General features: G+C 36.3%; 1 protein-coding gene and 1 non-coding gene across 2 annotated transcripts in view; one reads left to right on the top strand and one right to left on the bottom strand.

The window, feature by feature from the left end:
* Window positions 1-13,922, top strand: part of ABCA5 (ATP binding cassette subfamily A member 5) — an 80,303-nt gene that overhangs the window by 49,461 nt on the left and 16,920 nt on the right. The window contains exons 21-24 of the mRNA XM_049772794.1: window positions 1,401-1,528; window positions 1,944-2,081; window positions 10,616-10,729; window positions 12,397-12,567. Of these exons, the coding sequence (XP_049628751.1) occupies window positions 1,401-1,528; window positions 1,944-2,081; window positions 10,616-10,729; window positions 12,397-12,567 (551 nt within the window). The remainder of the gene's footprint in view (window positions 1-1,400; window positions 1,529-1,943; window positions 2,082-10,615; window positions 10,730-12,396; window positions 12,568-13,922) is intronic.
* On the bottom strand, window positions 3,931-4,063 carry LOC126031310 (small nucleolar RNA SNORA51). Its single transcript, XR_007503275.1, has one exon. It is a non-coding gene; the product is annotated as a small nucleolar RNA SNORA51 (small nucleolar RNA).

Genomic DNA, 13,922 nt, shown 5'->3' with positions numbered 1-13,922 from the left:
CATGTGTCCCAGTTCCTTTTGTCCTATAAAAGCAGTGCTAGAATGGAATAAAGTGTATCTGGTCATCAGGTTGGGACCTATTCTTTCTCAGCCATTTGCTGTGGAGAATATCCTCAGTTCCAACACACTGGGAGTCTAAATTGGCCATCACTGGTCGACTGGGTCAACACAAGATCAGGAACCAAAGTACTACCAAACATGTACACAATAGAATAGTATGCAGCCGTCAGGAGAGATGAAGTCATGAAATTTTCCTATACATGGATGTACATGGCATCTATTATGCTGAGTGAAATAAGTCAGAGGGAGAGAGATAGATGCAGAATAGTCTCACTCATCTATGGGTTTTAAGAAAAATAAAAGACATTCTTGCAATAATTTTCAAAGACAAAAGAGAGGAGGGCTGGAAGTTCCAGCTCACTACATGAAGTTCACCATAAAGAGCGATGAGTGCAATTAGAGAAATAAGTACATTGAGAACTATCATAACAATCTGAATGAATGAGGAAAGTAGAAAGCCTGCCTAGAGTACAGGCGGGGGCGGGGTGGAGAGGAGGGAGATTTGGGGCATTGGTGATGGGAATATTGCACTTGTGAAGTGGGTGTTCTTTACATGCCTGAAACCCAACCACAATCATGTTTCTAACCAAGGCGTTTAAATAAAAATATTAATTAAAAACTTTTTTAATAATAAAAAATACTACTAAAAGCATTATTCTTACTTTGATACTCAGGTTTGATGCTGACTGTAACCCCACTTTTCGTATAACACAATTATTGGTGGTAGTTTTACTTTGGTTTTGTTTCCTCTAAAATTCAGTTATCTTTCCTAGAAACCTGGCTTTTATGATAGTGGAAAAGAAACTGTTGTTAAACCTCAGGAAAGTTGGTAGAATCTATATCACAAGTTAGCATTCTGAAGTAGTTTCCTTGATTCCAAAGAATTCAGTGTAGTCGGAGCCTTGAGGACGCATTTCAAAACCTTTAAGTAGTTAGGCAATTGGCATTTATAAAACGACTTAGTTCAAAGAAGTTCTGCAATCAGTGGTGTTATCTAACTCCGTGGAGCTGCCTGATTCATCTGGAATATGAAATTGGAAGAAAGATTTTTAGCCTCACAATCAAATTTCACATCTCAGAGAGAAATAATAATAGTAGCTGCAGTTGCAAATAAGACTTGTACAATTACTGTTGTGATAAATTCTGTTGGAGGGCCAAAAGAGTGCATGACTTGGATTTGAATTTAGACTAACTGACTCCAGAGGCAATGTTTTTAATAAAAATCTTCCCTCATCAAGATAAGATTTTTCAAGAGAGTGTTCTTTCCAGTGTGATTAAAAGCCTATTTCTGTTTCTCGTTTAAACTAATTTGGCATTCTTTGCCTGTTTTCTAATTGCAGACTCAGATATCAATGATCTTATTAGCTTTTTGACAACCCAGAACATAATGGTGACAATGTTTAATGACAGTGACTACGTCTCTGCTGGGCCACATAGTGCAGGCTTCAATGTGATGAATTCAGAGACGGTAAGAGTCCAGGACGTGAATGAATGGCTGTCCATTTGTGCGCAATCAAGGCTTAATTGTCCCTCTAACTTAATCATGTCCTGGCCTCCCCTCACTTACTTTGAGATTAGAATTTGCTTTTGGAAAAAGCTAGCCCTAGTGGGTCATCAGTATATACAGTTACAGTGAATTTAGTATATGTGCTGCCGAAGCGAGCGCTGGCTACAGTGAATTTAAATTTCGGTTTAGGATATCAAAATAGGTTCTGAGACCGATAGAGGGTCTCTTTATGTCTTAATTTCTAGAATACTCTTTTTATTATTGGCTGAATCAACTTTAAGAACAGTTAACGAGAATTAGAATTGGTTCTTAGCAACAATATATCTTTCCATATTGATAAATATCTTACAATAAGTTTCTCTTTTTTAAATTGTAGGAATATGTTTTCACGGCTGTTTTCAACAGTACTATGGTTTATTCTTTACCCATCTTGATGAATATTATTAGTAATTACTATCTTTCTCGTGCAAATATAACTGAACGCATTCAGATTTGGAATACCCCATTCTTTCAGGTAAGGAAATTCATAAAAATATAAATATGTGTTTTTGCATGCATGCCTTTGTGTAGGAGAAAGAGTGATTGTATGTGTGCATATACAAATGATTCACATTTAAGTGATAATAGCTAATAAAATATTTACCCTTTCATCTATGACATCTTCTAGACTTCTTAAAACTTGAGTTGGGGACTGTTTACATCTGGCTTTCGGAGTTGACAGTAGTATTAGCTTTGGGTTCAAGGAAGTTCTGCTTTGGTACATGTTTTTTTTGTAAAGTATACTTCTTATATTAATCATAGTAGAAAAATTAGGAAACTTACAAAATAAATAATGTTCATCTCAAATATAGATAATATAGATATTAATCTATTGATAGAACCTTGGGAAGTCTCCCAGACCATATTTTTACACTGTGGAGAGAGCTCAACAGTCTGGAGCAAGTACTCATAGTGAAGGTCTGGGTTTCATCCCTAGCACTGCATGTCCCCTAGATAATATCCGGAGGAACCCACAGTACAGAGCCAGGACTATTGAATTCTGATGGCTATGACCCAAAATAGAACAATTTTTCCTCTTGATATGAATGACTATTGAAGTCTCAGGATTTTTTTATTGTGAACTAAAATCAGAATTTTCTCAAACATTAGTTCTTCCTTCATATGTATATCAGATATATCAATTCCTGATCATTCTATTCAGTGATACATAACTTTATGGATATATTTCTGTATTTTTATCATGTTTTTTGAGGGCTTAGGCCATACCCAGCAGTATGGAGTAACTAAGGGGTTACTTCTGGCACTGTGCTCAGAAATTACTCCTGGCAGGCTAAGGGGACCATATGGGTTGCCAGTGATCGAATCTGTGTCAGCTACATGCAAGGCAAATGCCTTACCTGCTGTGCAATCACTCAAGCCCCTATTTTTTTTTATCATATTAAGTCCTTAATTGAGTCTGCCACATATTGTTATTTTCCCCCTGAATGAATAAAATAATATTTTTATATTTTTCTTTACTTTTATGAAACCATAGATTTTTTTTAATAATTTACTAAATTTATGATATTCTTAACTGGTTGAAAATTTTCTTTATATTTCAAAGATTTTCTTTTAATTCATAGCTTCTTTGAGGATCTCTTAGCACATCTCCATATTCACTTAGATACATTTCTTGAGTACTTTTAGAACCTAAATACTTCACTAATGTTAGGGATATAACAGTCCACAATGACTAAGAAGATTTCATTATGGAGTAAAGATTATAGAAAAAAACAGATACATGCACAGGCAATGATAATACTCATGAGATTCTCTACACTAATAAAAATTAATACAGAGCATTGTTTTAGTATCTGAAAAGATTACTTAGTAAAAACCTACTTGTGATGGGAGATTGGGGATTAAGTATGGGAAGCAATTAGGGAAGATTTCAAGCGCAACTGCTAATTAACACTGAAGTGAGGATAATGTACTCAGAGAGAAAACAGCAAGTACAAAGCTGAAGAAGTGAAAAGGAAGTTACTCATAAAATTGTGATGTTATATGATAGAAAGAATTATGAGTCATAAAACTTTGTATTTCAGCACAGAACTGATTAGGAAAGACTTTCTGTATTGCTGTGAGGAATTTTCAGTTTCTTCTGACTAGATCAAAGGAACTACTACATGGTATTAAATAGATCAATGACATGGATTTATTTATGCATTAAAAGACCATCTATGCAGTGAGTGTGGAAAGCACGAGAAGAAAAGGAATGAAGGCAGATGCCAATAGTAGGTTGTTGAAGTAACTCAGTTGAGAAGTTGTGGTGCTTGATATAAGGTTTTTAGTAAGTAGTTACAGTAAGAAGTGAATAGATTTTTTTTTGTCCCGCAATTCACAAAACAGACCAGGCAAAGGGCCTGAGTTGAGGTGTATATGGGGTGCATTTACTGTACCTCCTCTTTCTATACAGTCAGTGTAAAGAACACAGCCTGTGGTAAGAATTGGGAGGCCTTATCTTTTCTTTTCTTTTTATTGATTTATATATATATATATACACATACATACATACATACATACATACATACATACATACATACAAAAAAATGTCCCAAGTGCCCTTCCTCCCCACCCCACACAGGCCTGTACTCTAGATAGGCTTTCTACTTCCCTCATTCAGTCAGATTTTGTTATGATAGTTCTCAGTGTAATTATTTCTGTGACTGCACTAACTGATCCCTGTGATGAGCTTCGTGTCAGGAGCTGGACCCTCCAGTCCTCTTCTATTTTGTCTCTGGGAATCATTATACAATGATTAGATTTTAAAAGTTACAAAACAGAGATAATCCGGATTGTGTGGTCTTATCACTCTGAACATGCTCCATCTCATCCAATTTCAGAAGCTAAATGGGACCTGACCTGGTTAGTACTTGCCTAGGAGAAGCGTCAGGACTTGGTGATTCTTAAGGTGTTGGTCATAGATAAGGATAACAGTTTGTATTTGGTGGAAACTGAGTAACTACAAAGTGTAGTGTCAGTGCTATTCACCCAGATTAAAACTATGGAGGAGGGTGTGGTTTGTTTCAATGGTTTATGTGTAGGATAAAAATTCTTAATATCTGTTGCCTTTATAAACAGGATGGTTAGTCAGGCTTTGGGTTAGCACTGCAGAAATATGGGCATGACTCTATAAACAGGTGATAAGAGCTGAGCCAGGAATGGATGGTGAATGAATAAGGAATGACAATTGTCAAGAGTGTTTGCTGTGAAGGTTTGACAAAGAGAAAGATAATTGGAAGGATCATGGAACTCTCCTCTGTCTTCCATTCGCCTCCTTTCCTTCGATTTCTCTCTCACTCCTTTTTATATTTAGGGATACTTGAGAGTGAGGAGGGTATATCATGCAGAATGAAACTAATCAAAAGGAAAAGGACAGAAACAGAATGACATCCTTATATGTGAGCTCTAAAGAAACATAGTATGAGAATAGCAGATGGCCAAAGTCAACAGAACTTGAGAAATGATCAACAAAACTGAGCTTGCCAAGGGCAGGGTGGTGTGAAAATGTCCCACACGCTGTATTTCCAACCCCTAGTGCGCAGGTCTGAAGCAGGGTCTCTGCATGAATTAATAAACCAAGACAGTCATGAGTGATCAAAGTATGGAGTCAGGTGGCTTCTAGCCTCATGGTCTCCTGACCTGCCAATTTGAAACTTATCTTTTTTGACCAGGTCAAATCCATTTGGGAGGGAGGGTTGGTTGAGTGAAGCACCTATCAAGCTAATCTAGTCTAGATGGACTTTTACATGTCAAAGGAACCTGTGAAAGGGAAAGAGGAAGCTGGGGAATGCTTTTGTTTTGGGTTAAATACAAAATGTTCCAACAGGGGTAGATGGGCAGAAACCCTGAGATAATGGTAGAGGGACATGTATACTCTGTTCTGTTGGAACACTGTCTGCATGAAACCCTGTCTTTAACAGTATTGTAAATTATGGTGCTTCACATGTTAAAAAAATAAATACAAATAGAGGAAAAGAGACCTGAGAAGATAGTAGTGGATAGAGGCAAGACATCTCTTATACTGTAGCATGCAAGAGTTTTTATCATCACTGATAACAAGGAAAATGCAAAACCAAATGACAGTGAGTTATCAGCACAACACTAGTGAGAATGACCTATCTAAAAAATGGCCAGGAATAACCAGTGCCAGAGGCAGTGGAGAAAAAAAAAATGTTCTTTCATTATTTGCAGGTTTGTGAAATGTCTTTGGAAAACTTTCTGGATCCTTTTCCAAAAAGTTAAAATAGAAGTTCTAACCATATGATCTAGTGCTGCCCATCCTTGTTATTCCAAGAACACAAAACCATTAACTTTTAAAGTATTGTGTGTGTCGCAGTGCTATTTATAATTTCCAGGGTCTGGAAATGACTCGTGTTCGATTACATAAGTTGATGTGCATAAAGAGTGCATAAAGAAATCGTGTGGTATGTATACAATGACATATGTCTCAGCTATAAGAAAAGGTGGAATGCTGCATTAGACTAAAACATGGATAGAGCTAGATTTTTTTATAAGTTAAGTAAATCCAAAGTAGGAAGACTTAGAGAAAATGATTCTACTCATAGGTGGGACATAAAGAACAAAGCAAAGGACCAGAAAATGATAAATACAAATAAATCTCTAGGGGATATGTAAGGTGGAAGGGAGCAGATCAAAAGGGTCCCAGGGACAGTGATGTAGGTATGGTGACACTCTGGTGTTAGTAGTAGATGTGATGTAGTGATTTATGCCTAAATCATAGATATTAACACAATTGGGAAATGTGCTTCTTCACTTGTAATAAAAATTCCCAAACATCATTTTGCTATATTTACATCTATCCATAACTACTATTTCTGTCAAACATGGACATGACAGTATCTTATTTGAAAATCGGAAGGAAGGAATTGAGCTATTTTTTCTAGTTTTTATTATAACACTGTGATTTACTAAGTTGTTCATCATACAATCATTTCAGGCACTAAATATTCAAACACCAGTCCCACCACCAGGGTGACCTTCTTTTTTATCAGTACCCCAAGGATGGAGTTTAAAGATAACTAGTCTTAGGTATAGTCATTAGTGTTCACTTTTATTTTTAATCTCCCTTCATCAGATTCTGTGAGGATAAAGCTAAATATAATCTTACTTTCACACTTTGTATTACTGAACTTACATCAAGTGTGTATAAGCTTGCCTTGTTCTATTTGGGTCTTCCGGTCTTCATGGACTGAACTTTGGGACAAATTCTATAGTAGCATTTTATATGAAGTAAGAAATTGTTTATTGCTGAAACAACTCAGAAACCAGGGTCAAGAGACGCACTTTTTCTCTGATATTTTATGGAGAGTAATACTGATACGGTAAGGATTCTCTTTTCATGCTTGGTATTTTGTCATTTGTGTATATTCTCTTACAGAACAAGGATAATAAAAGGGACTTGGTAAGGTTTGAGAGTGATACCTGGTCCAGGCTAGTTTGTATTTGACTCTTAGTTATCTAGAACAAGTTGCTGTTTGTACCCAGATCCTGGGGAGTAGCTCAGGAATCTTAGTAGTATGTGGCCTATGGGAATTCAAAGTTCCTTCTTTCTAGAAGTATCTTCTACTTCCCTAGGAAACATATTTTTCCCAGTGGAGAAAACCCTAGTTCCTAGTCTTTTTATAATCCAGTGAAGTTATCTAAGGTCACATGTAAATTATCATGATTGTGTAGGGCCACTAGGGGATGTACAGATATTCACATATATTATTACTTATCTTCTTTTTATTTTTTTTAATTTTTATTGTGACTGAAGTTCATTACACAAAATTATTTACAGTACATAGTGACAATGAATGAAGGGCATTCCCACCATCAGTGTTGTCCTCCCTCCACTCCTGTTTTCAGCATGTCTCCCATATCTTCCTCCTTTACCCCCAAGAATACTAGTGTAACTGGTCTCCACTTTACAGCTTGTTGTAGGTTGGGTATCTATTCTGTTTGGTATTGGTCATTTTTTATTTACACTACATGTTCATATGACTGGTCCTGGTACCATCCTTTTCCCCCCTCAATTTATGAGGCTGAATGATTCAAGTTATGTTCTTCTGTTGGAGATAAAAAAAAAGGTTGAGGAAAAGAGAAGAAAAAATTTGGTGTCAACTACTAAAAAAAAATGAAAAGAAAAGAAAAGAAAAAAATCACCGAATAATATCCATACGAGTGAAAAAGAAAGAAAAAAAAGAAGGAAAATAATATCAAAACAAAACAAAACCAGAAAAAGTGCTGGAGTGGAAGGGTTTGGTGTTATCCCACCTTCTTCTTTTTTTTTTTTTTGGTATAGGCACAGTAAGTATAGGGGAAGGAAGGAAATTCCCGTGGCCTGAGAGATTCAGGGTTTCTCTACTCTTGAAGCATATTGTCATGGGAACAAACACTGGCTCCATACCTTCTCATTGTCATATCCCAGGGTTTTTTTTTTTTTTGGTGTCAGGAACCTTTCCTCTCGGTTGTGAATGAGAAAATCAGGCCACTGTAGCAAGCACTCTTGGTGCCTAGGATAGAGTAAGGTTCTAGAGGTTCTGTTCCAACATTGTTGATGTGTTCAGTTTTCTGTATCGTGTGCTCATGTTTTTGCTCGTTTCCTAAGCCGAAGTCTAGGAAATTATGGTTCCAAAGGTTCTGCTCAGTCTCTGTTGTCAGAATTAGGCTTCTGTACTAAGAAATCTTGATTTTTGTAAGAGACCTAGGGTAGGGTTTTCCTTAATGGTCTCAATGTAAGTTCTGCCCAGTCATGGTTGTCAACGTCAGTTTTCTGTCATTGATACTCTTATATTTCATAGTTCAAAGGACAATATATCTTCTGGTTTCCACCTAGTGTTAGGTGATGTGAAAGGACCTCCTGGTCTTAGGTCAAGTTGTCATTTCCTCCCTGTCCTCCTTGTCATATTAACATTGGCACAAGTATATCTCCCAACGGAGCTTAGTTCCTGGTGTTGTTGCAGGGAGTTGTTTCCGTTCTAAGTCTGGGATCTGGGACTTGAGAATGGACTAACATTGTCCAATCTCGTGGAGATTGAGTTGTATCCATATGACATATGTCCAGGATGGGAGGCACCCTTGTATAAAAAGTGTGTGAGTTCTTATCTTTAGAAGATAAGATCTTGTGTCTGAGACCATGATTTCCCCTTATTTACTGTGCCTATACAAAAACGTATGGTGTCCTTTTGTATTGCTGGTGCTATTACAGGTAAGGATGACAGGCTACACGTACAGTATCTGTGGTGTGGTCTGAGCTTTTATCCCAGGCAAGACGTTTTCTTGGTTTTTGTACCAAGTAGCACCAAAACTGGTGAGGATAGAGGAAATATGTATATATAAAAAATAGAACATATAGATAAAACTGACGTAAAAAAAAGAAAGTAAATAGAGAAAAAAAGGGGGGAAAAAGGCATTTGAAAAAAGAAAGTGATGGGGAGTCTATCTGTATGTTTAGGAATACATATCTTAAGATGTATTATTATAAAGGTATTAAGCTTATGTAGGCAATATAGGCCTCGCAATTAGGTCTTCTGAGATATTCTTGTGGGGAGTGAAAGCCAAGGCAATTTTTCGTATCACAGAATTTGGTCTAGAGTTTAAGATATGATTTGCGGCATTTCAGAGTGCTGTAATGTCCTTGAGCTGGGGGTTTTGCTGCAGCTGAATCCAGTATTATGCAACAGTCCACGATTTGATGGGGGTGAAAGGGGTCACAAGCTTGAGTCAGCAGGCGTGTTGGTTGTGGTTTCTTGCTGGGACACGAGATGGGGGATCAAGAGGGTGTCCTTCTTGAGGAGCTGGATGGTGGTCTATTGGGGAAGGAGGTCAGGTCGGTCTTGGTGCCTAATGAGTTAAGAACTGAGGGTAAAGAGGGTTAAATAAGGGGGAGATAGCAAATCCGGGTTGGGATATGGGGGAGTAGAAGGGTCTCTGGGTGTGGAGGGCAATATATAAGAGGGGCTATATCCATTGTATAGATGAATTGTTTAAGGATAAGACGCAGCAGTCAGAGAGAACAACTGTATAGAAAGTAAAGTTCACATAGACACTGATTTCAGAGATCTATTTGAGTGCTATCCTCCATGTATAGGGGATTCCATTTCCTTTCCTATAAAGTGTCAAGGATTAGAATATTTTTGGATGATGTTAAAAAGGGTATTCGCACCTGCGCGCTTTTGAAAATGGTTATCAGTAAGAAAAGACACTCCTATAAGGGGTCTACTATGGATGAGAGAATTTTCCTTTGGCTAGCTGTCCTGGTCTGTGGGGTCTCTGAGCCCAGCTCTCACCTCTGCAGTTTGTGAATGAATGCATAGGGGAGGGATTTTCCTCCACCCTTCCCATCGCCCCGGACCAACATTACCGGATCTGGCCGTGAAGACCATTCTGGCATGGGGGAATCTGGCCCCCCGGACTAATTGGCAATCCGGGGGTCTTTGGCTAGCTGTCCAGCCCAGTGCCCACCACATGCCAGTGCAAGAGGGACAGAACTCCTGGCCTGTGGGGACTCTGAGCCCAGCTCTCTTATCTTGTTTTTCTAAATAGAGGCCTCATTCAGCTGTTTTGTGGGGTGTGCCACTTTCAGATCAGAGATGCAGACATGAAGGCCTAATGCTGGGGTCCATGCCAGAGTGCTTGGTGCTTGGCAGTGCTGGGAACCATGTAGAGTTGTGGGTGCAATTTGGGGTCTTGCTCCACCTCTTTGACTCATATCACTGACTCAGAAGATTTATTTTAAGTTAAATGACAAAGTTTAATTTATATGTGCAGATTGTTAGGTTGCGGATAAATATAAGGAATACAGTGATTTAAAATAATCACATAGCTATTTAATCACGTGTCTTATTGCTGTCAGTAACACCACCACTGGTGCTTTCATGGACACTATGCTTTGGGTAGAAACGATAATGGGTTTCTTCACAGGCTTCAATACAGTCTTTTAGAAAATTGTAAGTTAACACCAAGGGATTCTCCATTCTATTTCTTTCTGTGATTGTCTTTTAGGAAATCACAGACATCGTTTTTAGAATTGAGCTCTACTTTCAAGCAGCTTTGCTTGGAATCATCGTTACTGCAATGCCACCTTACTTTGCCATGGAAAATGCAGAGAACCATAAGGTATTGACTCCATTTAAAACAAAAAAAAAAAAATTGCAGATGTATTTTGCTAGAAATAAATCCCATGTAAAGAGTGACTCATTTTGCATAAGTGGTAGTTATCACTTTTTAGGAGTAAGTAAATATAATATAAATTACATGGATTGTAGAAGTCGAACAACAAACTTTATTGTTCAATACTTTTTTGTGTGCTTGAAGTTATACCCTTTGGGCCCTATTATGTTGGAAGTTTAGATACCCACTTTAAGGCATCAGTAAATTTGAGAGTAAGAATGTTTATATTATGTGCTGAAGTTGACTCAGCTTGTTTACAATAATGTATCTAATATTATAATCTAATTATCTAATAGTCATGATTAATAAAATATTAATCTAATATGATTATAATTATATTCTCAATTGACAGAGTAGGTGACTTTTTTTAACTTTTTACATAATGTATTTCATTTCTCAGGCATTTAGTTTTTGTTGAATGAAAAAACTTCTTTGGTAAATGTAGAAAATGGTCATCCTCATCCAAACCCTACCTTGGTGTGTAAGAGATGTTTGCATGTCTTATTTTATAAGAAATTTTTATTTATTTTATTTTATAAGAAATTATTGAACTCTTTACCAGACTTGATACACTGTTTTTACATTCTCACCAACAATCTGTGAACAACACATTCATTGGATTATGAAATAAATTTATGTGAAATAACTTTATTTGGATTGGTTTATGTTTTCATACTTTAGGAAGTTGTTCATTTTTATTATGTCTTTCCATTTTCTTAATTATTTTCACTGGCTAGTTTTTTTACCTATTTAATTATTAGAAGTAGATCTTTTATAGATGACATGAAATGTGTAAAATGTAAAAAATAATAAAATGTATAAAACTGTTAGGTATTTGAATGTGTAAAATAATTTTTTGGGGTCACACCCGGCAGTGCCTAGGGGTTACTCCTGGCTCTGTGCTCAGAAATCACTCCTGGTGGGCACGGGGGACCATATGGGATGCTGGGATTCTAACCACCATTGGTCCTGGGTCGGCTGCTTGCAAGGCAAACGCCCTACCACTATGCTATCTCTCCTGCCCCGTAAAATAATTTTTTTAAAATTCAAGTTTAAATAATAAGTATGAGAAGAAAATTATGGTCATTTTCCTATGAGTACATAGGTGAATGCTATTTGCTTATAGTAGAAATGACAACTTTTATGCATTTTATATAACTTATTTTACATTATCAAAAAAATATAAGCTAAAAGCCCTACATAAATCCAGGAAGTACTGGAAGTTAATTAGTGTCTTAATGAAAGGTTTCTTTTTTTCAAACAGAATATTTTTCTGTTTAAACGTGTTTCTTATTTCCAGATTTAGAAAAACAGCTTTATATTAACTATTGATTATTTGTATAGCTGTAATCCAATTATATCTTTCACTTTAGTTTTGAATTTCATACAGCATTGCTTTAGTCTGATTTAAAAATATATTGAAGCAGTTACATCACCAAAATAATGAGCTAAATGGAACTTATATTTAATTTTCAGGATGACTTTTATTATTCATAAAACTGTAATACGATGCAAAATTGATGTTCGGTTCATGTGAAATTGAGAGTTCTATAATAATTTGGTAAGGTTCTTTATAAATTGCAATCACTGTTTTTCCCCTTTTCCCTTTCTAGATAAAAGCCTATACTCAACTAAAACTTTCTGGTCTTTTACCATCTGCATATTGGCTTGGACAAGCTATTGTTGATATTCCTTTATTTTTCCTTGTTCTTATTTTGATGCTAGCAAGTTTGTTTGCATTTCATTATGGATTATATTTTTATGCTGCGGATTTCCTTTCTGTGGTAAGTTAATGACTATGTTGTTTATGAATAGATTGTTATTTATTTATTTTTGGTTTTTGGGCCACACCCGGTGGTTCTCAGGGGTTGTTACTCCTGGCTGTCTGCTCAGAAATAGCTCCTGGCAGGCACGGGGGACCATATGGGACACCGGGATTCCAACGAACCACCTTAGGTCCTGAATCGGCTGCTTGCAAGGCAAATGCCACCTTGCTATCTCTCTGGGCCCAGATTGTTATTTATTAAAAAGTATAACTTGGCATGCTAAATTGTATAATTTGGATACTAATTTTTAAATGAAAGGAGACCTGGCATCTATTTAGTTATAATAATTACTGTTAATCATTATATTTATAGGATTTAATAAAATAATATAAACAATATAAATAATCAAATTTTATTATTTGATTAAATAATATATTCATAATATTTCATTAAGTATCTTTAATTATCATGCTATAAATTACAATATAGTACAATTATAATGTATTATGAGTATTATATATGTCATAGTATATAATTATAAATATATTTATATAATATGTACAGTCTATATATCTATTCATTATTGATACAATTAATATTAACAGGGCTGGAGAGATGGCTAGTGGTAGGGCATTTGCTTTGCATGTAGAAGGATGGTGGTTCAAATCCCGGCATCCCATATGGGACCCGAGCCTGCCAGGAGAGATTTCTGACATAGAGCCAGGAGTAACCTCTGGGCGCTGCCGGATATGACCCAAAAAAACAAAACAAAATCAAACCAAACCAAAACAAAACCAATTAATATTACCATAGGCAATATTTTTTAAGATTTCCCCAATTTAATATGCTTATGCAAAGAGGAACAATGCCACAAGATGTTACTGGTGCATATGGGGGTAGAGGTAAAAAGCCCAACAATCCCTATAACCTGGTTCTAACATGAACTCTAAACACTAGAGAAATTTATCTACTAGACTTCCCTACTCAACAGATCCCCCAAAATGGGGGAAATTGCTACTACATAGAAGATATTCAACAAGGATTATACCTATTAAGGAAATACATCTAAAGAAATATTCGAAGGAGATAGACATGTCCCATTAAGTCTTTTGAAATAGTCTGGGTGGGGGGCGTAAAATCCAGAGCACAGCTTTGATGTTAATGATGATAACAGTGCTAATATTAGAAGCTAATTTCTTGAAACTAAGGTCCTCCAACTACAATCATGTAATCATGGTGCTTAAATAAAGAAAAAAAATTAAACAAAAAAAGGACAAAAATAAAAAGAAACTGAGGTCTTTTGTATAGGTTGTTTAATCATCTTTTAAATGATTAATACAATTACAAATATAGCTTAAAATCCAAGTAAGGGT

This window comes from Suncus etruscus, chromosome 1, assembly GCF_024139225.1.
Source record: "Suncus etruscus isolate mSunEtr1 chromosome 1, mSunEtr1.pri.cur, whole genome shotgun sequence".
In the NCBI taxonomy this organism is placed as follows: domain Eukaryota; kingdom Metazoa; phylum Chordata; class Mammalia; order Eulipotyphla; family Soricidae; genus Suncus; species Suncus etruscus.
The sequence above is the reverse complement of the archived record's forward strand: the minus strand, read 5'-3'. Positions and strand labels throughout refer to the sequence as shown.